Source organism: Pecten maximus, chromosome 10 (assembly GCF_902652985.1).
Source record: "Pecten maximus chromosome 10, xPecMax1.1, whole genome shotgun sequence".
NCBI classification, from domain to species: Eukaryota; Metazoa; Mollusca; class Bivalvia; order Pectinida; family Pectinidae; genus Pecten; species Pecten maximus.
This window is the reverse complement of record NC_047024.1, coordinates 25423949-25451879: the sequence shown is the minus strand read 5'-3', so window position 1 is coordinate 25451879 and position 27931 is coordinate 25423949. Positions and strand designations below refer to the sequence as shown.

The window sequence follows — 27931 nt, the reverse complement described above, 5'->3', positions numbered from 1 at the left end:
TATCTATAATTAGCCCATGCTAGGTAAAATATCAATCCATGTCTGTTGTATTTCTGTAGAAATGCTAACAAATGCCATTTCATTGTTTTGAAGTCCACCCCCTATTTTGATACAGGTGTATGTGTTGGTCCCCTGGACTTATCAAAGGATAAAGGTGTTATGTTGGATCTCATTGGGTGTCAAATAGGGCAGATTCGCTGTAATTTAATGCAGAAATCATCACTTTGATACTAAAATACAAAATACATTGTAGTAGGAAAACACAATCATTACTTAACTTAGTGTAGACTATATCACATATCTGTACAATCAGTATTTTACTCTAATGCATCTGATTTGGCGCACTCAAATAATAAAAAAATTTAAACAGATTAGCACATTGATGAACTGGCAGGCCAATATTATTATCTATAGAAATAGATATATAAAAAGTGAAGTAAGTACAATGCTTCCAAGCATGAAAACTGCTTACGTATCTAGTTTACAGTATTGTTTCACTGCAACTGAAGTAAACTTTTTATTTAAATACTGTTTGTCATGGCTGTCATATCATTATATAAATTATTTATTTAACATGTCAGAAGAGTTATTTCCCCTGGGCAGTTACCGGTATGTAGCTAGTTTAACATGTATTACCTACAGGCTATATGTAACTAGTTTTAACAACTTTCTAACTGTTCAGCATTTGATATTTATTATCTCACAGTAAACTTAGCCACTGACAAGGCAAAATATCCTTTATTCTAAGACTGATTTGAATATTGCATTATGACTTACTTTCTTGCAATCTGGGTTTACAATTGCATATACAAAGTAAATTCAAAAACTTGCATGATTTTAGCACTAAATGTACATCTTCACCACTAATTATACATGTTTGATACATTTCTACACTCAATAGAGAGAAGAATTCATAAGCTCTTATTTTTCACTATACACCTAGTATTAAGCTTCCCTGTTCTTGACACTAAATTCCACCTGTACTAAATAATAATTTATGAAGTTTGAAACTTTGTTTCTAAAATAGAAATATTCTTTAGAGAAGTAAAGAAATATAAAATGTATTGCTTCGTAGTAATTGTATCTTGATATGGCACTGAAAGCATATGAAGGATTATCAAAAGTTTGCATCATAAATATTTTTACAAGGATTTCACATGAACATAGCAGATATATGAACAGCATATATTCAAAACATACAACCTAATTTTACATCAAGGGAGACCAGCATACCTGTTCACTACTACAGAAAATGCACACAACCAACTCTTTCACTCTATCAATGGCAACCAAATGTCCTGTCCTGTTTTACTTAATATTTCTTACTAGGGTTAGTTTTTTAATTCCACTGTTTGGAAGTGGTATGAATTCGGTGTAAGGAAGAATGTTGTCCAACATGAGGATATAAGATTGTTTATGGCTCATCAGCCCCGGCAGCCTTGTCAAAACGTTTTGCTGGGGGATAAAATTTATTGAAATGTTTGACGTATCGGGTAAATTTTCCAGTAGTCTATATATATTTTTCTTAAAAATGCAATCTGAAAATCTGTTGCCTCATAATGTCAATCCAAGAAAAAAGGATGCGTGTAGTTACAAATTACTGAAACCGAGAAAATCTCAGTGAAGATACATGAATAGTGTCGACAAATTTTCAAATTAAAGCTCAATTTACTTATCCTGAAACCTGTGATGGGAGAGCAATACATTTATGGTTCACTTTTAGCTTGAAGTTTTTGAACTATAACCATTGAGACAGGTAAGGTAATATAGCAGAGTATTCAAAATTATGTCCATTTTGTCTTTCCGAACTTTATGAGATTTATACACGATGTGCCTACACAATGCACGCATGAAGCTGATATATCCATACCAGAGAATATATATCAAATAAATTAGGATAAAACTGATTTGTGGTACATAGGACTGCATGGCATTTACTATAATTTTGTTTGTAATTTAAAATACGTTTTTTAGTAATATATTACACTTCAGTACTACTGTAGAAAATGAAACATTTGTCGTGTTGCTTTTCGTAGTTACTATAGAACCACCACTGTGACGAATATAATACAACCAATATTGTTGTATATGTATTATATCATATTACTGATGCATGAGCTAATAACCACGAACATTTGTACTCACGAAATAATTTGAAAGCTCCAAACCACTAAAGAAAGTACACACAAATATTTCATGTAATACAGTAAATCTACAAACCTACAACATCTTCACCAAAAACAGAGCTTAAACTTACAAATAACTTTAAATAGCTTGGTCAAATAAAGTGATTTCAGAGATCTATAATATTTAGAGCTTGCAAATATTAATTTCAATTTATACCATTTAATAAGTCACCAGCCACCTTTTCTCCAGCACTAACCATGCATAGTATATCACCCCCACCCCCCACCCCCCCCCCCACCCCCCAATACTGTGGATTATATCTTTTACTGAAGGAGCCCTTAGCTCTCATGTTCAAATTCCCAGCATAAAAGTGGAGACCAATGACCCAGCTCTTATCCTTTCATTCCTCTCTACAAGAGAACCTTGACACAATTGATTGTGAGCACATGTTCCAAGCCGTACTGCGTACATCATGTACAAAATGTTGCACTACATAAATACAGGGTTAGCCATATGGACAGCCATTGATGATATGCCCTTTAATTCACCAAAATTATGTTCAACTCGAAACAGAACCTTGGACAGGACAGAAATAAGAGTTTAATATAGATAGAATTTCATTTAACAAAACCAGTCAACAAATGATGTGGATGGTTTCATTGACTATAACCTACACAATGTCACCATGATGATGGCTTTTTGAGTATAACCACTAAACCGTCACACAACTTCTATCTACATAAATTCTTTTCAGCCAGAAGAAAATTTCTGTCCGAGAAAGGACATTTTTGGTGAATTTTAGGTTCTATGCTAATCAAAGTGGTAGCTGTTGTAATGCATGTACAAGTAAGAATTTGTTTTAAAAAATATTGTATCATGATAATACAGACATAATCCTTCATATTACTAATAATTTACATGGTTCACTGAACCGCTATTCTATATTTACATCAAAATACTATTCACAGCAGACTCCAAATCATCGTCCATAGAAACATCATTGGGGTCGTCTTCGGGGGTTACTGACCGAGCGGGAGTGCTGGGACCAGGAGTGTCACTCTCAGACTCGGTCGTGGGATTGGTCATGTAGCTATGGCGAGTGAAGAACTCGTTTGATTGATCAAGTGAGAATGGGGAGTGAACGGAGGAGTCTTGATTTAAACTGACAATAGAGTTTATTGCACTTTCCATCTGGGCTTTCAACAATTCTTGTTGTGAATCCGACTCCTTATCACTATCATCGCTATACAAAGTTGTGGCTTCGTCGTCCTCTACTGTCTCCCGCGGTTCCACATCCAATTGTGCAGATGAAAATGCTGGGACACTGAACGGCATATCAGAGTTGGAGATGTGTGGTGCATCCTTGTGCTCACCCATACCAATGGTGTAGGCAGAGTCCACCTTATGTGTGATAAGGCTGGAAAAGGATTCATCATGGTCCACCTCTGGGGAGGATATGGGTTCATACTGGGACTGGTGGAACCCACCCACATCAACGACAGCACTGTCTAATTCATTATCATTACTAAAATGCTGTTTAGAGTGACTCGAATCATCAACAACTCTATCAAACAATTCTTTTCCTATGGAGAATGGCACCTTGGAATCAGACATAAATGTAGGCTTGAACGACTGTTTATCTGAACTCTCCGATTGCTGTGGATAATCATGGGAATGATACAAGTCCTTCTCCGAAAACGAATTGATGCAGAGCTGTTGCTTCTCACTGGAATGATAACCCATGACATTATTATCACAATTGCTGTCATTGGAGATGAGGTGTCTTACAGACCCTTCATTCATCTCAAATGATGGCGAATCACTGTTCCGCCTAGCACTTCTATCCGGTGAACCAACCGCTCCAGAATGAACCTCATACTCCCCTATGGTGATTTCATTGCATGTAGGAGAAGGGGAAGAGTTCCCATACCCACCTGTGTCTAGATCCGAGTTACTGACAGGAGAATTGTCTGATGCTAGGTAAAGCTTGAACGGTTTATTACTGTCTGACCAATGATCACTCTCCATCGATTCACTCTCATCATTCACGGGTTCAGTTTTGATGTTTGTTAGGTGGGGTGCACCAAATAAGCTTTTAGAAATGTCGTCTGAATCCGATCGACTGTTACTAGAATTCTGACGTTCTATTTCTGATGTGTCCATATTCACATTGTCATGGTAACTACTTTCATTGCTGTCACTACTTCCATCCTCCGCGAGTGAGCTGGTAAAATTCTGGCCATCACTTCGTATCACTAGTTTGACCTTTGGAGTACAAGGTCGACTTGTTTGCTCCTTTTTTATTTCCACTGTGTCACTATCACTTATTTTTTCTGATTTTATCACTTTTGAAATATCTGATACATCTTGTTCATCCATAGACATATCTTCTGATTTCACTGATTCTTGTTTCTTTAAGTACCTAAGTGGCATTGCTTCAAATGAATCTAGAAAAATAATAAGAAACTGAATTAGAAAAATGTTTAAATGTAGTAACTTATTAGACTAAAAGTCTGGGTGTGGAGGTTATTTTTTTAATCTTGAAAACAGGGAATCACATTTGACTTTCTGACAGTGTTACAATTTTCTTGATGAGAATGCCTTTATACCTTACCTAATAGGCCCTGAGTATTTAGTGGCATATTAGGACATATTATATAATAGTACGGGTAAGTGATCAAGGGGCCATAACTCTGGCTATACAAGCATAACCAAAACTTTCTACGTATTTTACATATCTGCCAGCTGTTTGAGGGGAGAAATTTCCTGTTGGAGATTGCACTTGCTAAAATTTTCAAGCTTAAGAAAAGTCCAATTTGTGAAGTCCAATTTGTGAATTTCTTTAAGACGAACTGAAACAATGTATATCAAGCTGCTCTTTTTGTTTGGAAAATTGACTTCTGATCTTATAAAAAAAAAGATTTCCTAAAAATATATTCAAATCTAGGGAGGAGTCTCCTTCCTACATAAGGAGGTTCGGCAAGTATAATTTTCCCTTTTGAAAATAGAACATTCCAGAAAATTGTAACTTTTTTCTCTTCTTTATTTTCAACACTCATTGAAGCATAAGTAAGTGATAACACTACATCATTTTATACCAAGACAATTTGGTGAATTACATTTCCTAATCAAATGTAGGTCAAGGTCAAATATACCAAGACAATTTGGTAAATTACATTTCCTAATCAAATGTAGGTCAAGGTCAAATATACCAAGACAATTTGGTAAATTACATTTCCTAATCTAATGTAGGTCAAGGTCAAAATGTAGAGTCATTTTGATACAAGGCACACTGACCTACCTTGGTGAATACATGCCAAAGTAAGAACTTCCAGTGTCAAGCTGTGTAGGAGATACAGCCTGGAAAGCTTTTCTTTGATAAAGGTCAAAGGCAAAAATGTAGGTCAGAGTGATCTACTTTGATACATGACACACTGCCTCACTTAGGTGAGTTCACTGTACAAGTACGAAGTTGAGGAAAGCATCTAGTAGCTACCGGAATTAGGATAGCATCTAGTAGCCTTTAGGGTGTGTTTAATCCTCATTTAAGAAATAAAGAATTAAATAATATAAAGTATGAAGTTCCAGTGACAAGCAGTGAACGAGAAAAAGCCAAACCAAGCTAAAGGACGGAGAGACACTATGCCATTCTACAGTCCCTCAGGTTCCGGGTAGGAAACTAATTGATCATCCTCACGAGAGTTGATATCTTTTATAAATAACTACGTACCTGGGTTAGACTTGACCAACTCCTTCTCTGATTTGATTGTCTCTGTCAGGTCTTCATTCATTAACCTCTGGATCATAACCATCTCAGCTGTCTTTTTCTTTCTCTACACATATATAAATCATACACAATGTACATCATCTCGGCTGTCTTTTTCTTTCTCTACACATATATAAATCATACACAATGTACACCATCTCGGCGTCCTTTTTCTTTCTCTACACATATATAAATCATACACAATGTACATAATTCATCAAATTATTATTAAAGTAAAACCTGCTTAGTGTTCAATACATCTGATCTGTCCTCGGAAGGATGATAAAAGCTATAATGTACATAGAAAGAACGGTTGAAAACTTTAAGAGTAAACCTGATTTTGTGACAGGATTTCAACTTTTGTTTTCTCATATATTTTTGAATTTATTAGGAGACAATATTAGAAGTTATGACATCATAGCCTATCAACCAGGCTTAGAAGTCATGATAACTGGGTCTGTATATACCTCAAGTATATCTCGAGGCATGAGGTTAAATTGGAATAGCTTGTTTTTCTGGATACCAAGATTATGGACAATCCTAGGCTATTGTGGTTGTGTTAATGCACAAAACACCTATTTAAAACCCAAATGGCTATTGACAGCAACAGGCATCATGTATGTTGGTCAGTGTGATAACCACCAGCTACTACAAGACCCTGGCTGTTAATAGGATGTTAAACAAAATAAACCAAACCAAACCAAACTACAAGACCCTTCTTGCAAATGATTATGGTTGCTGATAGCATGATAAAATAAACATTGTATCCAAGACAATGAAATACGCACCATACTCTCCTTCAGAAGTAAGAGACGGAATTTGTCAAACATTTTCTGTTTCTTGTGTAACAAGCCAGCAGCTACACTCTTAAACATCTCGTGATCTGTAAAGGACAAAATCATCCATAAGTCTTTATGAAACATCTCGTTTAAATTTGATAAAATACTACAGTTCAGTGTTATTTTACAGGACATAACATTCTACTCGTTATATACACACAGGAAAAAACACTGAGATAATGTTATATACTGTAAGGAGTTGTTAACTAGCAAGCAATATAAATTTGATTTATGAACAATATGGCACGCTATGGCTATCTTAAAGGAAATATTTACCCAACTGTCAAACACAAAATCTCCACAACTCACTTCATGTAGAATTGTTTATACACATAATTTACTGGAAGCCCTTTAAATTTTGTCCTCACCTTTCTCCATAAGATCATCAGGAGGAGACTTGCATTGAAACACGTGGTACCGTAGTAATCGGCGATATGTATCACGGCGACTTCGGAACGGTGTCTTTGTGTCCGGCTTAAGAGCGTTATCCTGGTCTTTACTCAGCTGCTGATGAATTCTTTGAACAATTCAAAAATGTCAATCAATATCTATAACGACATGGACAAATTCTTCAAGACGAGACTATTATCTTTAAGTCAAAACTGAAGTATATTTCTTTTGTTCTTTTTTCTGAAAGCAGGGTTATACTTGAACTTTCACTATTTGAACTATGTGGCATTTGGAAACTAACAAACAAATATTTTAAAGAATATTGAAAACATCAATAATTGTTCGGTCAATTCTTTACATGCAAGTTAACAACGAAATTACTGGGATATTATTGATCTAAAAGGAAGTCAAACAGATATGGATGTGAAGGTTTGACTACCTTGAAATGGAATAGATAGAATTGAACAGTTTACAGTTAACTACATTCTGCCAAATTGACATTTATTACGCTTGTACACTTAATCATATTGCTGAACTGTATTACTGATATTGTCAACAAGAGTCTGTTTTAGTGAGCAGTTATCATTGCTTAATATATCACATGTTTTCCTGAAACTCCAGTACAGGTAATGGTAGGACTCACCATACCAGAAAATTGTATTTTTATACATGAACCTTGTATAGGACTTACAGTTGGCTTTTAGGAATAGCTGCGAATGGAAAACCAGGAATAGCTGAAGTGGTTACCGTGGATACTGGAGTGGTTAAAGCTGGTATCTCTGCTGGCTTAGTGGCAGTAGTTGCTTTGTTTTCAAGTTGCTGGAATACAGAAATAGGAAATCTATATTCTATGAGAATGTACTATCAAATGCAGTTTTTTTCCTGACAATTTTGGGAAATAACCACTTGGTGAAAATAAGGATTTTTTTGTGTGTGCAACAGAAGTGTAAAATTTGGGGAGAAATGAGGAAATTAGTTAACTGGATTTCATGTCTTAACATGAAAAATACAAGATTTTAAGATGAAAATTGGCATGCCTTCATTGGGGAAAATAAACATACAGAATTTGGAAATGGGTCAAAATTTTGACTCGCTGGATTTTCCCCCACTGGAATGGGATGGAGCCCCAGTCTCAAACTGGGAAGAAAATTGGTGAATCCGGAAAGATCTTTTCAGGAGTAAACTGTATATTTTAGGAATTTCGCTTAAATATGAAATAATAATTTCAATTGGGAATGGGCCCATTAACGGCCCCAAAAAGCCCTCTGAAAAAAACCCTTACCCAAATATACAGACAGGAAAAGAACTATAAAGCCTCTACCAAGAAATATTATTTTCATCTAATTTTCTTATTTCTATCATTAAGATAATGGTGTCTAACATTATCAATATCAATTGGACGGTTTATGAAATGGTCAATTTCTAAGCTCCAGTCGGAGCTATTCCAGTAAAATATCTACCCTATGGAAGGACTAAAGATCTGTGAAACAAAGACCACTAAAAAGTACTTAAATTCAAAAAGAACCAATTATATTGCATTTTTTTTCCAGCACCCATCATGCTTAGAATTTCTTTTTTCTTTCCTGGATATCCAGATGAATATACATTTTACTTGAACAGCCCTTGCATTAAATTCAGAGAGCATACCACCTTTGTTTTAGCCTTACCTGCACAGTGATGGGCAGTTTACTGGAAGATGATGCCAGAGCTGAGCCCAGTGTCTGTTTCTGCTGCAAAACCTGCTGTGCCTTCACTTGAGCATTTACCTGGGCCTGCAGCTGTTGTTGGCGCTGGAGCTTCAGGAAGAGAGAGATCTGCTGTTGTTGTTGCTCAGGTGTCATTTTGGACAGATAACCTTGAACTTTCTCTTTCTGATCAACCGTCAAATTCAAGTTCAGTGTGTGATTTCCAATCTGTACAGATGAGTATTAAATGTTTATGAGATCAACCTATAGCAAAACATTTTTCTCTTGCTCTTTAATCTAAAGAGATGACTACGAATACATGAGCACAAAAAAAACAGACTTATAATATTCTCATAAATAAATCCAAATGTAAACAATATACAGAGCAACCCGCTTATTTGCATAGCCCTTTTTCCATGACAAAATATGCAAATAACCGGAGTATTCGTATAGGCGGAGTTGGGTTTTGGCCCCTCTTATACACTATGTAAATCGTCAGGTAGGTACTAAAAACGGGCGCTATATGATTGTTTACGTTATTTGCATTAAAAACATATTTAAAAAAAAAACATTATTTAAAATATAAGAGTAAATACGAAATAAATGGGTTGTTATTCTTTGTAAATGTACAAATATTTGCATATACATTTGTACTTCATCGTTTACTACTTGTCACTCCGAGTCTGTGGGTCCGAAATCGGTCATACACGCGTGGGTTGGCACTACGATGTACAATGTGATCATTTCAATAAACATTCATTATCGTCTTGAGATGTGTTTTGTTCCTGCTATGAGTATATTAGTTGTTTGATCATAGATGATGAACTGCTTAAGCAATAGACTGTCTTAAATGACCCCGAGATGTGCATTGTCGTTTGGGTTTGTTTTGGAAAATGGCGCACACACACAAAGAGTTGTCGTTCCTTACACATATGCCCCCACAATGCAACGCGCCTAGTAAACAATCATGGCGATCGCAACCTGCCTCAGCGAGTGTTCAAGTGCACAGAACACAGGTTTGGATCGATGCTATAATAAATAAACAAATCTCATCAAAAGATGAGACATATCAATATTTTATTCAGTAATTCTTCTTCACAATTCTACTGATATGGTCTGGATAATAACTAAATGTCGATATCGATGCATCGAACATAACCTGTTTTGACGAAGTGGGAACCAATGATTAGATAACGTTGTACATCGTGTCGAATCAATATGTAAGTTAAAAACACTTTTCATAAAACTTTTATAACGGGAAAATCACAAAAATATCCTAAAATCAATTAATTTTTTTTCGATTTTTTGGAATTTTTATATGCATATAAGCGGGAGTCTGTGTTTTAGTTGATGCAAATACACGGGATTAAAATACAAAGATAAAGAAGAAAAAAATCGGGACCTGAGAATTTTATGCAAATAAGCGGGATATTCAAATAACCGATATGCAAATAAGTGGGTTCCTCTGTATATCCTCCATTTAGACTAGGCATCCTCCCAAAACATTTTGCAAGTTGGTTGTTGGGGAATTTTTCACCTTTCAATTCATATAATATACTCTTGCAATGGTGAATGTGGAAGATTTTCCCAAATAACTGGATTCAGAATTAATACTGAAAACTTTCTCTATGAATTTACTTAATGACATATATAAAATAACCTTGTGATTTATAAGCAGAGAAAATGAGATATAAACTAACCTTTATTGGTGTGGGGAGCGCCACTTTAGGAGAAGCTGATATTGCCATTTTGCCAGGAGGTGCTGCTGCCATGACAACTCCTGGATGAACTGCACCGACAGGAAGTTGATTCATTAGAACCTGGGTACCTCCCGTGGTGACTAACTGACTTGTATCCTGGACAGCTGGATCCGGTTGTTCCACCTTGACATCACTAGGTTTGGCTATCTGAGGAAGACTTGTGGTTGGTTGGGTTAGTGAAACAGAAACGGATGGAGAAACCTGCGATGAGGTTATCATTGTGGAAAGTGACGAGGTTGGCAATGCTTCAGATTTGATGACTAGATTTCCAGCTACAAAGAACAATACACATATCTAGATACAACTGCTCTTATCTGTACATGTCTTCAAACATTTAATTACACATAACAAATAAACAAATTGTACCTAACATTATGCATTTATAAGTTGATAAGGAGTACTGTAAAACACTGTGCCACTTACACTTTTTTAGCTAAAAATTGCTGTTGTATTGGTTGATGTTAGATTACTTTGGTACAAAGATAGTAAAGTTTTTCTCTCTTCATATTGACCTTGGCTGCCATGACAGGTTACACGAGTTCAACATGAATGTATTTTCTAGCCTGTATCACTAAGAAATTGAAACATCTATATGAAGTCATAAAGTATATAATTTACCTTGTGTAGCTGGTGCCGCTATTGTCGCCTGCACAAATTGCGTTGGTGGTTGTTGTGATTGCACTATTCCCATGGTCCCTTGAGCAGGGTCCTTAACAGACCCCTGAAATGATGCCACCTCCTGTTTAATCACTGACCCTTGACCTATGACTTGTTTTGGCAGTTGCTGGCCTATCACAAGATGAGGTGGTGCTTGAATATTTTGGCTCTGTCCTATTAACTGAACATTTTGTCCAATCAGATTCTGGGTTTGAAATTGTACCGACTGCTGTGGTTGTGGAGTAATTAATTGCTGAGGAAGAGGTGTTGCTGTGTTTTGAATTGTCTGCCTTATGATTTGTCCTTCAGATAAGATTTTCTTCTGAAGTTCTAGTAAATGTTTACGCTGCACTTTCTGTCCATTGTTGAGGTTTTTAACCCCACCTAACTTTTTGAGATTGTCCTGTATCTGCTGTAGTTGAGTCTGGGCCTCAGGGGTTAACTGTATGGTGTGCTGCAGTTTTGGCGCACTATCTCTTGCCTGCAGAACATTCTGCTTCTGGCTAGCTCCCGCCACAAGTTGCTGAAGCTGGACAGACGACATCACTTGGTTGGTACTTTGACTCGTGGTTGTCACGGGAACCCGAGATTGAGTCACTGTGGTGGTGACAGTAGTGGTACTGGCAGTGCTTAAATTTGGTGTGGCTGAGGCCCCGGAGTACTGCGACACCAGAGGGATCTGCACACTTTGTAGATTCTGGACAAGTTGATGAGGCGATGCAGAAGTGTGAGTGTTCTGCTGAGGTGTAGTTGAGGCAGAGCTCAAGGAGATCTTAGAAGATGATGGCGTAGAATACAGTGTCTGTCTAGGTGTTGTTGATTGTGTTAGCGACTGATGCTGTTGTTGAATAAGCTGATTTTGATTTGATACGGATTTCACAGTAATGGGTTGAGAATTAAGAACCATTCCGACCTGGGATGAAGATGGCTGTTGATGTACAGAATAGCGATAACAAACTTCAATGGTCAAAATCCAAGATGGCTGCCTGTCGGCCATGTTGTTTTCCGATCGGTCCCAAAATGCAATATGCATAACTAGGCACCAAGGGAAACCCACATATGAAATTTGAGAAAAGATCCCTTCAGTACTTTCTCAGAAATAGCGATAACAAACTTCAATGGTCAAAATCCAAGATGGCTGCCTGTCGGCCATGTTGTTTTCCGATCGGTCCCAAAATGCAATATGCATAACTAGGCACCATGGGGAACCTACATATGAAATTTGAGAAAGATCCCTTCAGTACTTTCTCAGAAATAGCGATAACAAACTTCAATGGTCAAAATCAAAGATGGCCGCCTGTCGGCCATGTTGTTTTCCGATCGATCCCAAAATGGAATATGCATAACTAGGCACCAAGGGAAACCAACATATGAAATTTGAGAAAGATCCCTTCAGTACTTTCTCAGAAATAGCGATAACAAACTTCAATGGTCAAAATCCAAGATGGCTGCCTGTCGGCCATGTTGTTTTCCGATCGGTCCCAAAATGCAATATGCATAACTAGGCACCAAGGGGAACCTACATATGAAATTTGAGAAAGATCCCTTCAGTACTTTCTGAGGATTAGCGATAACAAGAATTGTTTACGGACGGACGGACGGACGGACGGACGGAGGGAGGGACGGACGGACGGACGGACGACGGACCACGGACGCAGGGCGATTTGAATAGCCCACCATCTGATGATGGTGGGCTAAAAATCGGGACCTGAGAATTTTATGCAAATAAGCGGGATATTCAAATAACCGATATGCAAATAAGTGGGTTCCTCTGTATATCCTCCATTTAGACTAGGCATCCTCCCAAAACATTTTGCAAGTTGGTTGTTGGGGAATTTTTCACCTTTCAATTCATATAATATACTCTTGCAATGGTGAATGTGGAAGATTTTCCCAAATAACTGGATTCAGAATTAATACTGAAAACTTTCTCTATGAATTTACTTAATGACATATATAAAATAACCTTGTGATTTATAAGCAGAGAAAATGAGATATAAACTAACCTTTATTGGTGTGGGGAGCGCCACTTTAGGAGAAGCTGATATTGCCATTTTGCCAGGAGGTGCTGCTGCCATGACAACTCCTGGATGAACTGCACCGACAGGAAGTTGATTCATTAGAACCTGGGTACCTCCCGTGGTGACTAACTGACTTGTATCCTGGACAGCTGGATCCGGTTGTTCCACCTTGACATCACTAGGTTTGGCTATCTGAGGAAGACTTGTGGTTGGTTGGGTTAGTGAAACAGAAACGGATGGAGAAACCTGCGATGAGGTTATCATTGTGGAAAGTGACGAGGTTGGCAATGCTTCAGATTTGATGACTAGATTTCCAGCTACAAAGAACAATACACATATCTAGATACAACTGCTCTTATCTGTACATGTCTTCAAACATTTAATTACACATAACAAATAAACAAATTGTACCTAACATTATGCATTTATAAGTTGATAAGGAGTACTGTAAAACACTGTGCCACTTACACTTTTTTAGCTAAAAATTGCTGTTGTATTGGTTGATGTTAGATTACTTTGGTACAAAGATAGTAAAGTTTTTCTCTCTTCATATTGACCTTGGCTGCCATGACAGGTTACACGAGTTCAACATGAATGTATTTTCTAGCCTGTATCACTAAGAAATTGAAACAGCTATATGAAGTCATAAAGTATATAATTTACCTTGTGTAGCTGGTGCCGCTATTGTCGCCTGCACAAATTGCGTTGGTGGTTGTTGTGATTGCACTATTCCCATGGTCCCTTGAGCAGGGTCCTTAACAGACCCCTGAAATGATGCCACCTCCTGTTTAATCACTGACCCTTGACCTATGACTTGTTTTGGCAGTTGCTGGCCTATCACAAGATGAGGTGGTGCTTGAATATTTTGGCTCTGTCCTATTAACTGAACATTTTGTCCAATCAGATTCTGGGTTTGAAATTGTACCGACTGCTGTGGTTGTGGAGTAATTAATTGCTGAGGAAGAGGTGTTGCTGTGTTTTGAATTGTCTGCCTTATGATTTGTCCTTCAGATAAGATTTTCTTCTGAAGTTCTAGTAAATGTTTACGCTGCACTTTCTGTCCATTGTTGAGGTTTTTAACCCCACCTAACTTTTTGAGATTGTCCTGTATCTGCTGTAGTTGAGTCTGGGCCTCAGGGGTTAACTGTATGGTGTGCTGCAGTTTTGGCGCACTATCTCTTGCCTGCAGAACATTCTGCTTCTGGCTAGCTCCCGCCACAAGTTGCTGAAGCTGGACAGACGACATCACTTGGTTGGTACTTTGACTCGTGGTTGTCACGGGAACCCGAGATTGAGTCACTGTGGTGGTGACAGTAGTGGTACTGGCAGTGCTCAAATTTGGTGTGGCTGAGGCCCCGGAGTACTGCGACACCAGAGGGATCTGCACACTTTGTAGATTCTGGACAAGTTGATGAGGCGATGCAGAAGTGTGAGTGTTCTGCTGAGGTGTAGTTGAGGCAGAGCTCAAGGAGATCTTAGAAGATGATGGCGTAGAATACAGTGTCTGTCTAGGTGTTGTTGATTGTGTTAGCGACTGATGCTGTTGTTGAATAAGCTGATTTTGATTTGATACGGATTTCACAGTAATGGGTTGAGAATTAAGAACCATTCCGACCTGGGATGAAGATGGCTGTTGATGTACAGACATATCATTTCCATCAGAACTAGAACTAATCGTCTTTGGTACCTGTTGTTGGGGAACTACATGAATTGCCGTGGGGATTGCACTGTTAGTAGGATTCTGCATCCCCTGCCAATTGATGGTTAGAGGCATGCCAGCTGCCTGACCACCTCCGTGGCTGATGAATTTCACTTGCTGCCCCTGTGACGTGTTGACAATGCGTTGCAGCTGAATGCCCTGGGCCTGGGGTTGGGCCTGTGATGACACTAACACTTGCTGTGTTCCTGGCGTACCAGCAATTTGTGGCGTAGTTTGTATACCACTAGCAGTTTGCAATGGTTGCTGTTGCTGCTGCTGCTGTTGTGACAATTGCACAATGTTGGGATTCAATGTCCGCAGAATGATGTTTTGCTGTTGACCAGCAGTATTGTTGGTCCTCTGAATAAGAATCTGCTGACCCTGTTGGTTGACCCCGATGTAATGTGATGGTTGCTGGGGTTGATTCGTCTTATCTGGGGTTGGAGTAGGGGTCGGTGTATTGCTCCCTCCTTGAGTGGCCACTCTGATCACATTACCCAAGTTTCCAGCAAGGTTGCTGGTGCTCCCAAACACCATATTGGACCCACTGGTAGTGTTCTGTGCAATATTCAACTGGGGCTGGATGGTCATTTGAGGTAAGTTCTGAAAGTTGATGGATTGGCCCCCGACAGTCTGAGGAACATTGTTATTGGGTATGATGATATGCTTACCATCGGCTGTCTGTATTAATGTTCCCTGGATGTTGGGGGCCATATGATGCACAGTGGATCCAGACTGGTTCTGTAATTGTGAGTTATTGCACAGCACATGTGCCACATTCAAATTGACTACATTAGGGTTTTGAATCACAGTATTTTGAGTATTCACAATATTTTGACCTTGACCCTGTAACACTGCTGCTGCTTGTCCTTGACCCTGATGCAATAATGTATTACTTCCTTGTGTAGGCTGTAGTATTGTACTCTGACCTTGACCTTGCTGAAGGATGGTGCCTTGACCTTGCTGAAGGACAGCAGATTGCCCTTGTAGCTGTATTCCTGCATTGGGGTTGCTGAACTGAAGGGGGATGTTCCTTGTGAATACCTGCGGTGTGTTAGCATTATTTGTCACCATAGTGACAGGATTCACACCCGCCCAACTCTGGATGGGTGTGAGGGATCGACCAACATGGGAAGAGGTCACTGGAGTGATGGCTCGACTTACAATGGGAGATGTGGACACAGGACTCTGGCTGGGTGCAAGAATACGGTTGATGACTTGAGATGATCCTGGGACCTGTTGCAGGCTGGATGCTTGAGTGGTACTTGTCTGGAGGGACTGGATTTGGGGGTGGGTCTGAAAGAAAATCTGGCCCCCACCCCCAGGCTTCAGAATCAGTTGTCCATTAGGGCTCTGCACAATCTGCTGGCCTAGCCTGTGAAGCAAAACATGATTTTATTTTAATTATGTAAGCTTTGTATACCTTGTGTCCACTTATCAAATGGCATGTTCTGTCGTGTGAAAAAGTAAATAAAAATAATATGGGTAAAGACACTTTCTCCTTGGGATTGGGAAAATTACATTCACATTAAATCTGAAATGGCTTTTATTACCAAGCAGAAATAAATTTGGAGGATTTTTTAAAATCAAAATAGGTGTTTAAATATCGGAAGACAGGGATTTATCTAGCTTTTAGAAGTTACTACCCATTCAGCAAAAAGGGGGAAATCACTGGTGTGTGGCGGGTCTATATATGCAGAATAATGGGCCAAAACTTGAAATTATATTATGAAAATTGTGTATATCAAAATATTTCCAAAGGCTAAAAATTTGAGAACTGCAAGAAAAGAGGAATCTTTCCAAAAGGTATCAAAGGGAAAAAGGGAGAGAATAACAGCAGAGGGATCTTAGTGCCCAACATTGAATGCACTTTATTGATTATATTTAAGACTTATCTCTACTTTTCTCTTCTTCCACCTTTTTTAATAACAAGGCGAAACTACAAATGAAATCTTAGTCGAGTCAGAGAAGTTTCTGTGATCAAGAAATAGCAAACTTCAACAGTCAAAATCAAAGAGGCCGCCTGTTGGCCATTTCATTTTCCAATCAAACTAAAAAATTGCAATAGGGACCAAGAGAAACCTTCACATCAAGTTTGAGAAATATTGTTCCAGTAATTCTTAAGAGATAGTGATAATAAACTTCAACTATCAAAATCCAAGATGGCCACCAGTCAACCATTTCGTTTTTCCAACCGTTCTCCAAATTCAATATGCACAAATAGACACAAAAGTGAATCAAAATACAATATTTAAAGATTCATGATAACCTTTTTGAGAAATTGCGATAACAAACTTTATTTTTTTTATCAATCTCAAAATTGAACAGGCACATCAAGGGACCAAGGGGAACTTACCCCTGAAAAATAGTCATATTATAAACCTCAATCAAAATTCAAGATGGCCACCTATTATCCATTTTGTTTTTTGACAAGTCTCAAAATTGAATATGCACAGCTAGGGACCATGGGGATCTTAAATATGAAATTTGACATATATATTGATTGCTTTCTGAGGAACAGCAGTAACAAATCCAACCTGTCCAAATTCGAAATGGCTACCAGTCTGCCATTTTGTTTCCTGATTAGTCTCAAAATTCAATAAACACAACTAGTGACTAATTAGGAGAGCCAACATATGGAATGTGATAAAAGATCCAGAGTACTGAGAAATAGTGATAACAAGGATTGGTAAGGGACAGACAACGGACCATGGACGAAGATCAATTTGAATAGCCCATCATCCATTTGATGATGGTGCACTAAAAATGGTCTAGATAAATACCCGAGAGAGCTTAGTAGATAAATCCCCAAGAAAACTTACTAGATAAATCCCTGAGACCTTACTAGATAAATCCCCCAGACAGTTTACTAGATAAAACCCCGAGAGCTTACTAGATAAATCCCCGAGAGAACTTACTAGATAAATCCCCGAGAACTTACTTGATAAATCCCTGAGAGCTTACTAGATAAATCCCAGAGAGAACTTACTAGATAAATCCCCGAGCTTACTAGATAAATCCCCGAGAGAACTTACTTGATAAATCCCCGAGAGCTTACTAGATAAATCCCCGAGAGAACTTCCTAGATAAATCCCCAAGAGAGCTTACTAAATAAATCCCCGAGAACTGACTAGATAAATCCCAGAGAGAGCTTATTAGATAAATCCCAGAGAGAGCTTAGTAGATGAATCCCCAAGAGAACTTACTAGATAAATCCCCGAGAGAGCTTAGTAGATGAATCCCCGAGAGAGCTTACTAGATAAATGCCCAAGAGAGCTTACTAGATAAATGCCCAAGAGAGCTTACTAGATAAATCCCTGAGAGAACTTACCCTTGTTGTAGCTGTCCCACGTTGATCTGCGGGGTTTGTGGAGTTGCTGTTGCCTGTTGTACAAGCCCTGTCGCACCCTGGACAATCTGCATACCCCCAAGGGAGGCTGACCGGGGCACCCCTTGAGCTGGCACAGCCGAGCTTTGGGGGAGGTAACTCTGAGCATTGACAACATTCTGCTGTACTGCGATATGGTTTTGGATAGAAAGTGGTGCAACCTCGACAGGGCTAATGGTTTCATTTTGGACTACATGTGCATTTGCTGCATTATCATCAACTCCTGTTGTTGACAGGAATTCGTCTGCCCAGTTGAAGCCTGAATTCTACAACAGGTGAAGAAACATACCAATTTTATACAGATGAATAACAAATTAAAGACAAGACAATTCAGTAAATTACATTCTTCCTTGTGAAATTTTGCTCTATCTTTCAACATAGCGATACATTTAATGCAATAATTTACCCAATATTTGATCTATTGCAATATGTTGCCGTAAATTGGTTAATTGAACAAGATTAACCCCTGTCAGATGTTCAAAAAGATTAAAAGATGTCTTTTTGGCAATTAAATTTTTCTAACTTAAGGGTACAATCTGATCTGTGCATCTCTAATCAATCGCAGATTTGTTGCCATCTGCTCAAAATCGCCAGTCCACAATGAAGCTCAGACATATATGCTAGAATCATAGTCTCCTAAGTGCAATGTCAGACTTCTGTAATTGCAGAACACTTTGGGCAAGCAATGCTCTAAGCGAACTTAACTTCTAAATTTATTTTATGACTAAAACATCCTATATGGAATATTTTCCTTTCAATTAAACAGAAATGTTTCAAATTATTTGATCCTTTCCTCATTTCGAAAATCATACTAGAACTTCATAATTGGGTCATGGGTTCACCAAGGTGAGTTTTGTGTGTAATGAACCAAATGTATGTCAGAATGACCTTCATTTTGACCTTTGAACTACATTAAAGAAAACTATTATCTTGGCTCTATCTGCTATACTACCAGTCACTGAAACTTCATTCTTGGTTAAGTAGGAAAAGAAGTACAAGAGAAAGAATCCATGCAAATATTTTCTTTGATATAGGTCAAAGGTCAAAATATAGGTGAGAATGACCTACATTTGGTTTATGACACACAAACTCACCTTAGTGAACCCATGACGAAAGTATGAAGCTCTAGTGATAGGTAGTATAGGAGATAGAGCCATGACAAATTTGGTCAAAATGTAGGTCATAGTGACCTACTTTTAATACATGACACACTGCCTCACCTAGGTTAACTCATACCACAAGTATGAAGGTCCAGTGAAAGCTGTTAAAAAACGTAGACCCCAGAAACGATAGTGGAACCACAGTCACCATCGGAAGCAATGCAAGACTATATATATAGTATCCCCAGTTCCCGGTAGTTGACTTAAGTTTATCACAACTGATTACTGATTTATCTAAATGTACCCAGGCTATATATCTTAACTTAACAAAATACTGCAACAATCTTGCAAATTGATATTAACATTATCAGACAAACTTAACAAAAAAATAATTCAAAGCATTATTTTATAGTATGTAAATCTATGCTTTTGAAATGTGTTAATTTCGTCTGCATATGTATATAAAACTGAAACGATATATAATATATTCTCACCCCATCATCATCTGGTCCAATGGCATTCCCAAACAAGTCATTCTCACTGAAAAGAAAAAAAATCTCAGTCTCTGCACAGGGTTATTACCTATTACAACTTTTTATGTGTTTTTTAGAATCAAATATCTCTAATGCAACAAAACCTATCATAATATCCGACTAAATCACTAAACCTTGAAATCCATCATATTTAGTATTGTGTATTAAAACAATTCTAAACTTCATCAAATGTTACCCAGGTGTGGAATATTATACTGTGAAATAAGATACAAAACCTTTTAATCAAATATTGAGGTTGTTCTTCATCATTAAACTGTGTAGGTTAAATTCAGCACCTTCAACATGCATTCTAACAGAGCAACCCATCACATAAACGGTGAAAGTTAATTATAATCAGCACTTGAAAGATATGATTTGAACTCCTTCACCTGTGCTGACTTGACAGCTGGGAGTCAGTTTGTACATCCTGTTCCAACATAACTTTACAGGGGATAATCAAATATGAATGGTTTGAAAAAGGACTTACTTTATAACATCTAAGAAAGATTCCCCATCATCCATGTCAGAGAGGACTGTAATAAAGATTTCTTAAAAATAGAATGTTGCTTTGATGTTATCATCAGAAACATGTTGAATAGTTAATGATGCTGCTGCTTATAAAGAATGTAACAGTAAGAATTATGTTGTAGAGTCGATTGATATACTTTCATTCTGGGTTTAAAATACTCAGACTGGAGACACTAGTACTATAGCAGAAGTGGTTACTCTAGGATCTGGGGAATAGCGCCCATTAGTAACACAAATGTTCCTCCACGTCACAGATGAAAGAAGGCATGTTTAACGTCCCGACTCATGACCACCTGAAGGATATGCGAGCACTTTCCTGCGACGTTTCAAGACGTCATGAGTACAGAATGAGCATTTCTTAAACTTATACTCTGCCAAAAATTTGCCCTATTTTAGTGGAGAATTTGTCCTATCTTTGGAGATTTTTTTTCTTTCTTTTTTGGAGATATTTTCTTAACAGAAAATACTTTTGAAAATACTTTTTTTTTTATTCCTGGGGTGAAAAGGTCAGCTTTTAAGGTATACTACCCTAAAAAGGTCATGATTAACTGCTGTAAGATGTTGACCAAGTACGTATGATATGGCTATCAGTTTTACAATTAGAATCGATATATATCTAATGCATAAGTTAGTAGTTTAATTAACAAGATCATTACTTACCCATCCACTGTCTTGGGGAGAAAGAACTTGAAATCGGAGTCGGAGGATTTCATTTGAAAAGGTGGGCGTCATCACATCAGGTATCAAACATTATGGTATGGCTCAAAATCTGTAAAACAATTATACATAGTTTTTTTTTAGCAATGAATCAAATGCAACTGTATATACATATACTTCAGCTTAAAGAAATTCATTAACTGGAAATTGTCCCAAGGAAAGCATTTACTTAAAGGGGCATTCATTCGTTTGAATAATGTTTAGGTCATCAAAATTGAACTTATTTGAAAATATGTATTTTTCCAAGTAGTAAAAGTTATAATCTTCACATTAATAAGGCAGTTTTACTCTCAAGATAAAACCAAAGTTCTTCAAGTATTAAGTCCTGAAAATTCAACCCGAAGTTTCACTAATTACACTAGCGGATCCAGGTGTGGGGGGTGGGGGGTGGGGGGTGGGGGGTGGGGGTGGGGTGGGGGGCCTTGGCGGACCCCAGACCCCTCGCAGACCCCCAAAAAAATTTGGCTCCCGCCTACGGCACTCGCATTATCACTAAATTACTGGACACCCCCCTTTCGAAAATCTTGGATCCGCACCTGAATTACCACAAAGACATACAGTATTTGTATATGATGCACCTTTTTCCTTTTGATTCTGATATCCGACCAATTAGGAATGTCTCTTTAAGGAAGTTTCTGAAGTTAAGGATCACTGAAGAAATGGAGGCCAGATGTCATATGTCAACTAGTCAGTCATGTACTCTAAAGCTTCACAGCTTTTAAAATTTATACTCAAAATATGGCTACCACATAGAAAAGCCCCATTTCGAGTATTTCATAGTGATTTACTATACACTTTCTTCCATTATTTTGACATGCGTTGTACCAGTAAATATGCCAATCATATAAGGTAAACCTCCAGTCTGTTTGAATCGGCAGGTACTGAATTAACACTCAGACATACCGTTGTATCTACAGTTTGTCTGTCAAATTTGTGCTGTAATGATCACAGGCCATACAACAGCCCATACAACAGCCCATACAACAGCCCATTATATATAATTATCCAACTGTTGATTGAAGCCTGGCATATTTTTCAAGGCTGAGCTTTCAAATGAGTTTCCTGAAAACTTCTCTTTTTTTTTTTCTTATTTGACATGTTCTCATTACCCAAATGGGGTCAATTATAAATAACTATCACTAGCTTCAAAATTATTTTATTGAAAATTCATTCAGAGGACTAAAGTTGGATCTATTTATCGATAATTCAAACAGGTTCAACAGTATTTATTTAATTTTGTTTAAACTGACAAAAGTTTGGTTTGGTTTATTTTGTTTAACATCCTATTAACAGCTAAGGTCATTTAAGGACGGCCTCCCGTGTGTGCGACATGCATGCGTGTGGTGAGTGCGTATGTGTGTTTTGGGAGGCTGCGGTATGTTCGTGTTTAGTCTCCTTGTGATAGGCCGGATCTTTTGCCGATTTATAGTGCTACCTCACTGAAGCATACTGCCGAAGACACCCAGCAGCACACCCCACCCGGTCACATTATACTGACAACGGGCGAACCAGTCATCCCACTCCAAATATGCTGAGCGCTAAGCAGGAGTAGCAACTACCATTTTTTAAAGACTCTGGTATGTCTCGGCCAGGGGACAGAACCCAAAGCCTTCCTCACAGGGGCGAACCCTCATCTAAAGGCCAAAAGTGAGGCATTGTCAAAGGAGACATTAGGAAAAAGAAAGTTGTTAAGAAAGAAGAGAAAAGATAAGATCCCAAATCTAGTCGCCTCTTACGATCATGCAATGGGGGCAGCAGGCACAATTCTTACGCCCTACCTGCAGGGCCAACTGACAAAAGATTTACCAGTGTAGATATATATGAGGGCTATAATGAAATACCTGCCATTATACCATATAAATATATATATATGTATATTGGCAAAGTAAAAAGCCCTAATTCATTAATCAAGAATTTTAAAGATTATTTAATATAAAGAAATGTTTTGTTTGTTTTTAGGGGTTTAACATCCTCGCAACAGTCACGGTCATGTGAGGAAGGGTGTCAAGGAGATATACGTATATACGTATACGTAGAGTAAGAAAAAAGCACAGAAGGACAGAGTAGTGTCAGAGGAAAGATTTAAGATCCCTATAGTGTTGCAATGGCGACAGAAGATCTTATTTTGGTCTCTTCAATGTCCCCTAAAGTGAAGACATGGAAGAAAATTCTCGATTCTTCAGAGGGTCCACTTTCGTTACCTTCTACTATCAACATACAGTGGGATGCAGCGGGCCTTATTCTTATAGGTTTTTCAATGTCCCCTGGACAACAGGACACAAGGGGACCACCCACCACCCTGCAGGAGGGCCCCACAATTAGTTTCCTCTAACAACATACAGCGAGATACCGCAGGCATATTCTTTCCCGGCTCATGTACAGGTTTATTAAGAAAGATATCGTACATTTGTTTTTTTTCATGGGGCGATGAACCAAGTTAGTTGAAAAGTTGAAATAAGTTAGTCTTGAAACAAATTTAACATGAAATTAAATTCACACACACATGCGATACTAATTTGGTCAAATTCATGGGCAAATGAAATAGGCAATACTTAAGTTATTTAGGTATTAAAACATACACGTTTCTGCAAATACTACCGAGTACATGATATATTATCGTGTCCACCTCAAGTTTTTTTTTTTTTTAAAGCATTTGAAGGACAGATGAATTAAGCTTCCTCATCTATATATAACCTTAGTAAAACTACTAAAAATAGCAAGAGGCCCATGTGGCGTTAACATCCACCTGAGTTCTAATAGATGAGGTCTTTTTAAACCAATATTAAACCCATCTCAGCTCTGTGACCTTCAAAGGAGGTCAAGGTCATTCATTTGAACAAATTTGTAGCCATTCATCCAAGCATGCTACTGGCCCAATATCATGACCCTGGGCTCTGGTTATGAAAAGAAGTTATCTAAACTTTTAATATTTTAAATATTTTGAGATATCTGACCCATGTGACCTGAAAAGAAGTTTATAGGTCATTCATTTGAACAAACATAGCAGCCCAGCGTGCCACTGACCCAATTTCATGACCCTGGGCTTTGTGGTTATTGAGAAGTAAAAAATGTAAACTGTTCAGACGAACGACAGACAATGTACAATGACAGAAAAAAGGCAATAGGTTTGTCTCAGGTGACCTAGAAAGATTTCCCAACATACCTAGTACATAGATCTATCCATCTTGTTTTTTTCTGGCATGTAAGCATTTTTGTTTTGTTTGCTTGGGTTTATCACCCCGTGAATAGCCAGGGTAATTTTGAGGCAGCGTCTTCTTGTAGTAGTTGGTGGCTACCTCACTTAACAACATAAAGGAGGCCTATCGCATGCCATCAAGAGTAATAAGGGTAAAGTCTCCAGCTCAAGGACACAACCATATCTGAGCTTCCCAAGGACACAAACTGCCACGAGTGGGAAGATCAGATCTGAGGTTACGTTGGCTGAAGCTCTAAATGATAAGCGTACACATTATTTTTTTAGTTAAGTATATAAGCTTCATTTGGTCCAACTTCAGTAGAAATAGCATAACTTCTTCTACATGTTTCTTAAGGCCATCAATACTAAAGGTTAATGAATAGGGACGTACGCGACAATGGCAGAGATAAATTGTTTCCCATGAGCAACAAGCATATATCCTTGGGCAAAACTGTCTGATGTCAAACCAGGGCTTTATCAGGGGTTCGGGCCCAAGGATCAAATTGGGAAAAATTTATTGACAACAGCTATTTTGGAAAATCGGACAAACACTGTATTATAACATTCCTGTCTACATTTCTTATAAAAGTACAATCAGCTATATTTTTTATATCTTATTGACTCGCTCAACATGGTAATCAGATGGAATATTTCATTTTGTCAGAGACTGGTACCAACTTATCTTATTAGGTGGCCAGCACAAACACCAGATATTTTCAGGTGGTCCTTCAATTCTCTATTGACCAAGATTTATATATAATTCCTTCGAGGGTTATGGGCATTTAAATCAAATAAACAATTCCGTAACATGTGTTATGATGAATCCTTTTTTAACTTGACACAAGGATGTCTATCTGTCTTTAGCATGGAAGCTTCTGAAGCAAACTAGCGAAATTTCAACTTTGTAGTCTTGATCACCCAGATGTTTGCATTGACATGGATGCTTAATATTTGAATCTTAAGCTTTTATAATGACTGAAATCAAAGTGCGTCTTTATGAAAGATGTTTTGGTCTCGGGTGGGCAAAGGATCGACGCTAGTTAAGTGTTGATCATTTTTTGTACACAATTCATTAGTTAGATTTCCTTGTTGGTTTTTAAAATTTGTAATTTAAAGGATTTTACCTGCATAGGCACATATCGATTACGGTACACAATATTTATACTTTTTTGGGCTCATCAAGCTTCACGCAAACTAAATACATGCATAAATGAGGCTCACAATTCCTAGCATGCCTATAGCTACATACATTATAGCTACATATATATATACAGTATCACAGATTTCTTTCATATAACATTGCGACATAAATTCTGGGGTCAAATTCATTATCTCTGACCAAAACAATCAGGTATTCCACTAGTTGGAACTGGCTATATCCCCAGTGCCACAATATCCATGAAGAGCATAAATTGTCAGCCAAAGGAAAAGAAAAAAAAATATGTGAATCTATCATGTTATTCCTTCTAGTGAACTTAGTTTACATAATATCACCACATACCTTAATATAATCCAGAAATTTCAGATTTCACCCAGACTGCCATTCATTTTACAATTTGTACGTGTAATTTAAATTATCTTTATTCTACTAGTAAATTACCCTGACTGATCATGATATAGTGATGAAATTGATAACAGATTTATGATAATTTAAGGATATAATTAATCAAATGTATAAAAAACAGGTTTGTCAAGCTGTCTGCACATATATTACATATATACATCAATACATTAATTACATTTAGGTCGCAAGTCATCGTTCTAATGATCTATTAGAGCTAGGATTTATAAGAATATCTAAAAATATTGTTTTCATTGGGTGAATAATGAAAATAAGTTAAATACATCTGAAATCTTTCACAATCTCATTTAAAAAAGATATAGACTGCACCTTATCATCTATAATAGTCCTACAGGCCTATAAATGTCTTTATCTTGAATAAGTCAATTTGAGAGATTGTGTAAACAATTAATCTTGCAATGATAATTTACAACTTTTGTTAACATATTCACACAGTTAATAACAATGTAAGCCAGAAGATCTGATGACACTAGAGCCTATATGGTTATTTCAGACATTATTAACACCGTCAGCTAGACGATAGTCTGGCTGTCAATACTTTTTATATTATATTGGTATTTAACACTTCAAGTAGCCAATCATGTTGTAAGATTATACAGGTGTTGTGCATTGAACTGGTATGTTGATATTATATTACAACATAGCAATAAACCTAGAAATATAACCATCACATTTTTTTGTTTGTTTTTATCCCAGCACATGTGTACAAACGTATTTATATGCATAACGTTACTCAAATATATATCCACTATTTGATCTCTACTAAAGTACTGGAGATCACAATATAAATTCAGCCAACCAGAAATCATACCACCTATTCCCATGATAATATCTATTACACCAACAAACCAAAATCCTATATATTACTTACAAATGGCGGACAATGTATCGCATGTCTTGGAGGCCATTATTTACAAAATCGTTCAAAAGCCACTTCCCTTGAATGCAAGACCTGTATTTTTATTGATCCCATCAGGAAAATGAGTTCGTTGCAATACGATTATAAACACTACTATATTCAGACTCGTTAGCCTAAAAGGTCTTTTAAACCCATAATACCCTGAATGGATAGACGGTCAGATTATTTTTCTACCGCCAAGCAGATCGGATTCAAAAATAGACATTTTCAACAACCTGCTACATAAAGAAGATAGTGTTGATATGAACGTTCGAACAGACATGTTTTGCAAATTTGTATATTCGTCTCGTTCTAAAAACAGAAAATTGCATAGTCGTCCTTTGCTATGAGGTCAGAGGAAATAGTTTAGACACTTTGACTGACAAATGAATTGACACTTCCCGGCAAGTTACCGAAGCTTTAGAAGCTAAAGTTATGTTTGAACATGACCCCATTCTGAACAAAGCATTATCGCAATAGACAGGTCCGATTCAGAGGATCATAATAATACATTTCACACGTGCAGCAAAACAGTACATTTTGGAGAAAATACAGCCCATAAAAGCTGTCAGGGACTTAAACAACCCCAACCCAAACCTTTCCCAACAATTTTTATCAGCAAATAATATTCAGAAAACACTCACCGTCATGTAACATGCCTGTGACCTAAGGGGCTTACAATTGGTTGATCAGGGACATATTTAACCTTTGACCTAGTAATATAGATCGTGGTCTAATGCATGTACAGGTGGGTTCAAAGCATCTCTCATTACTTTTCTTATGTTTACATATAATTTAAGTAATGTAGGCTACAACGACTTGAAATACTTCACAGTTGCATTGGTTTTTAGGTGGATAATTCAATAAACGTTAGCGGTCCGAATGGTTGACTTGCATGCTGACGTCAGATATTGACCTCTAACCGGAAATAAAAATGTATTGGCTGTGGTAATACACCACTCCTTCATTTAGTACATTGATATAACGTATATGACCGCGCCCATTCTATTATTCTTGTGTATTGATAAAGTGTAGTTTACATGTC

The 27931-nt window shown here is 37.5% G+C and overlaps 1 protein-coding gene across 2 annotated transcripts; it reads right to left on the bottom strand.

The window, feature by feature from the left end:
• Positions 1 to 2430: 2430 nt before the first annotated feature.
• On the bottom strand, positions 2431 to 27629 carry LOC117335965 (BRD4-interacting chromatin-remodeling complex-associated protein-like). 2 transcript variants are annotated; one of them, XM_033896259.1, is made up of 14 exons: positions 27531 to 27629; positions 21154 to 21262; positions 20453 to 20498; positions 19927 to 19972; positions 18276 to 18598; positions 14884 to 16319; positions 11186 to 12160; positions 10508 to 10839; positions 8790 to 9035; positions 7814 to 7941; positions 7101 to 7249; positions 6682 to 6776; positions 5858 to 5960; positions 2431 to 4574 (listed from the first exon to the last, which is right to left on the bottom strand). In XM_033896259.1, the coding sequence occupies exons 2-14, from the start codon at positions 21155 to 21157 to the stop codon at positions 3073 to 3075; spliced, it is 5385 nt and encodes a 1794-aa protein (XP_033752150.1). In that variant the 5' UTR covers positions 21158 to 21262; positions 27531 to 27629; the 3' UTR covers positions 2431 to 3072. The 2 variants fall into 2 exon arrangements, with proteins under 2 accessions (XP_033752150.1, XP_033752151.1); XM_033896260.1 differs by lacking the exons at positions 10508 to 10839; positions 11186 to 12160 and adding an exon at positions 13231 to 13562 and having other exon boundaries at positions 13909 to 16319.
• Between the last annotated feature and the right edge of the window lie 302 nt (positions 27630 to 27931).

What these genes read in the sequence shown, in the direction of transcription:
- LOC117335965 (XM_033896260.1), bottom strand. An exon ending in AACTGCCCATCACTGTGCAG is followed by an intron (nt 7,942 to 8,789) that starts GTAAGGCTAAAA and finishes TCTGTATTCCAG; the next exon opens with CAACTTGAAAACAAAGCAAC. An exon ending in GCTATTCCTAAAAGCCAACT is followed by an intron (nt 7,250 to 7,813) that starts GTAAGTCCTATA and finishes AATTGTTCAAAG; the next exon opens with AATTCATCAGCAGCTGAGTA.